General features: G+C 38.4%; 1 protein-coding gene across 1 annotated transcript; it reads right to left on the bottom strand.

Moving 5' to 3' along the window:
• Positions 1 to 1138: 1138 nt before the first annotated feature.
• On the bottom strand, positions 1139 to 2686 carry LOC127246024 (protein PHYTOCHROME KINASE SUBSTRATE 3-like). The gene has a single exon (XM_051267201.1). The coding sequence runs from the start codon at positions 2542 to 2544 to the stop codon at positions 1312 to 1314; it is 1233 nt and encodes a 410-aa protein (XP_051123158.1). The 5' UTR covers positions 2545 to 2686; the 3' UTR covers positions 1139 to 1311.
• Between the last annotated feature and the right edge of the window lie 830 nt (positions 2687 to 3516).

Here is a 3516-nt window from a genome sequence, read left to right as displayed (position 1 = left end):
GCTTAATTTGTTTTACTTTTGTAATAATTGAGAGATAATGAAAATTTACAGTTTTGAAAATTTTAAAGTTGTTCATCTTGTAGATTATGAGTCTCTTAGCATTGTAAATAAATGGGATGTCAAAATAAAAAATGAAGTTAATGTTTATTGGTTATTAGACGATAAATAGTGTGCCATAACTCTTATATATATATATATATATATAACGTCAAAATTCGCAAATTAGGTCCGAAAAGACAAGTCACACTAGACAAATCATGTGTGTCTAGTTACCTAGAGAAGTTGAAGGTTTAAACTCATGACCTCACAGTCATAATTCCACCCCAACACCAATAGGTCATCAATTACGGAACTTTTAGATTCAAGAGTCGTAGTGCTAGCTAGAGGTAAGAAAAAATGTCATATATGACTGCAAATATATTGCCAAATATTGTACCTTTAAATAAGTTAATCTATGCATAATTTCAATAAACTGAGTTGGGATGCAAACTCAAGTCCCGCATTATGAAATTATAATAAGATTACATATTTTATAAGTCTTACGTGTAATTCTACTAATATGAAATATTTTGGAGAAGTTTAAAAGCAAATCTGTACGGGTTCAAACAAAAACCAAAAATATTATACTAATATTGAGTTAGTCAAGTCCTAACAACGGATATTAGAGTCGGATTCGAAATAGTTAGTTGGCGGAGTAGATTGGACGATATTGGACATTGATTGTGGAAAACCTCATTAACGTCATAAATTATATGCGGTAATGTCTTGTGTTGAAAGTCTTTATGATATTGTGATAGTCCCGATAGGTGTGGTTAGAGGGCAATTGTTGAAATGCAAACTTAAGTATGACATATAATTCTACTAATATTAGGTATTTTGAAGAAGTTAAAAAATAAATTTGTACGAATTTGATCAAAAGTAAACAATACGTCGAATTAGTTTTAAAATGCAAAAAGTCTTCTAATGCGAATTTTCACTTTATATATGTTTTACTTTTTATTGTATTTGTGCCTTGATTCACTTGATAGTAAAATTGTTATCTTGGCAACACTTTTAAATGTAGATTGATTTTTTTAATTTCATTTTATTTTTTGTTTTGTGTAATATATTTTAATGTAACAAAGTTAATACTAAAAAATATGAAACAAAGATAGTTTAAAAAGATCAAAATACAATCATATAACATAACTAATACAAACAACAATTCAATATATAGTATATATAACTATTCGAAATCATATATATACAAGAAAAAAAAAAAAAAAAAAAATCAATAATTTTTTCAGACAATGGTAAACGAATTCATTCTTCTTACAGTGCACACGCATTCTCCGCAACATCAACTGCCTTGTGGTTCTTGCATCCCAACAGGCCCCCGGCCCGCCCTTTCGGCCCGCTCTTTTTACCGGCGGCGGCGGCGGCGCCGCCGTTCCTGATTTTCGTACAGCTCCGCGAATTGTTCCTCGACACGTGGCAGCTCACGCTCCCGTCGTGGTGATAATCCGACAGCACCGACGAGTAATCCGCCGCGCTCGCCGTCACCACGCTCCACTGTATACTCGCCTCGCTCGGCGCGTACTGCGACGCGGGGCTCTGACAGCACGACACGTCATCCCCCACCGCCGCCGCCGCCGCCGTCAGCATCGGATACATTGATCCCGTAATATTCTCGATTTCAAATAAATCGGAACTCGCATCGCTCGCCATGTCATCACAAATAGTGCTCGTCCGTGCTGTAGATGCCGGAGGCGGCGCCGCCGCCGCCGGAATAGCGCCGCCCAAACTCCCCGCCGGAATTGCGTCCCACGTCAGCATAGACAGCTTCCGCTCCAAATTCGCCGCCACGTCACCCTTCTGTTTAAAAACCCCCGCGCCAAAAACTTCAATAGAATTTCTAGATTCTTCCGCGCCGCCGCCGGCCGGCGGCGCGTCTGCGACGGAGACAACGTCTTTCCTGTCGAAACACGGCCCTTGGCAGGCGAAGCGCGTGAAGAAACACGACCTTCTAGAAGCCGTCCGCGCCGGAGCCGGCGCGGAACGCCGCGCCGGCGCCATAAGCGCCGTCCGGCTGTTCAAGCTACTGACCTCCGAGCACATTGACGGCGGCGGCGGCGGCGGCCTAGCCGGAATATTATTATTATTATTACAATTATCCACGTGCGCGAATTCCTTCATCGGATTCTCCGAACGGCGGCGGTGGTCTAATTTGACGGCGTTGAAATACTTATCTGCTCCGAATACGCTGATTTCGGTGTCCTTAGGGAACGCGAAGGCGCCGCCGGAGCGGTTTTGGATAGGCTTCGGGACGTTGAAAACGAAGCCGTGATCTTCGGGGGGTTTAAGGTTGTACGAGAGGGAGTCGATTCGTAGGTTGTTGTTTGCGGCGGCGGCGGCGGCGGCTGATTTATGAATTTTGGCGGCGGTGTCCTGAGGTGAAATTTTGTGGAGCAGAGTGTCCTTGTCGGCGTCGAGGTAGCAGGCGAAGGAGGCGACGCGGAGGCCGGCGGCGGCGCCGTCGTCGGCGGCGGCGGCGGAGATATCCATGAGATCTGAGGTTTGTTGTTTTGTGGAGAGGGAAGGTAAGAAATTAAGGAGAAAGAAAGGTTTGATGAGAATCTGTCCTTTACTTCTTAAATTGAGACTAGCACAGTTATGTTAGACAAAATGGTCCTAAACTTTACCAAATGTTGAGCTCTCTCTCTTATACTCCTACCGTCCAATATCTATTTATCCGTTTTGTTTTTTTATAAAATTTTAAAAATATTAATATTATATTAAAATAAAAAAGTAGCAATAAAAATAAAAAAATTAATTAATTTTATTAGTATTTTATAATATAAAAGTAACAATATTTGTGTAATATATTATAAATTTCAAAGGTATTTGTAATATTAAGTAAATATTACAATTATAAAAAAATAAAATGAATATTTTGTTATAGGATGGACTAAAATGAAAATATAAATAAATTGTTAAGGGAGTACTTCATTTGTCCATAAAAATTATAGTACTCCCTCCGTCCCATTGAAAGGTTATAATTTTTTATTTTCGTCCGTCCCAAAACAAAATTATCATTTCCTAATTTAGTAATTGTACTACCTATCTAAAATAATAAATACCTTTTCAACTTACAATATATTAAACAAATGCCACTATTTTATATTACACCATACTAATAGGGGTATTTTTGTCTTTTTTACTACAATCTAATATAATACTAATATTCAAAAATCTACGTGCAAAAAGCAAACGTAACCCTTCCAACGGGACGGAGGAAGTATAAAAATTAGGCTAAATTGAAAAAAATCTACTAGTGGTTTCACAAAATTGCACGAGATCTCTTATTTTTTTCAAAATTGTGTCAAACTCCATCGTGGTTTCATAAATTTTGCGTCTAATCCTTCGGTCGTCCTTATTTAACAGTTTTTAATCTGCACGCACTCAAATTGGGAATGAATTTCATATTACTAATTTCTAAACTTCTAAAATTATAAATATATTTATTTATGTTATATT

The sequence above is a fragment of the Andrographis paniculata genome, unplaced genomic scaffold (assembly GCF_009805555.1).
Source record: "Andrographis paniculata isolate CXL003 unplaced genomic scaffold, ASM980555v1 Contig26END, whole genome shotgun sequence".
Lineage (NCBI taxonomy): Eukaryota > Viridiplantae > Streptophyta > Magnoliopsida > Lamiales > Acanthaceae > Andrographis > Andrographis paniculata.
This window is presented reverse-complemented; position numbering and strand designations above follow the sequence as displayed.

Coding starts and splice junctions, on each gene's coding strand:
- LOC127246024 (XM_051267201.1), bottom strand. CDS start 2,544: ATGGATATCTCCGCCGCCGCCGCCGACGACGGCGCCGCCGCCGGCCTC.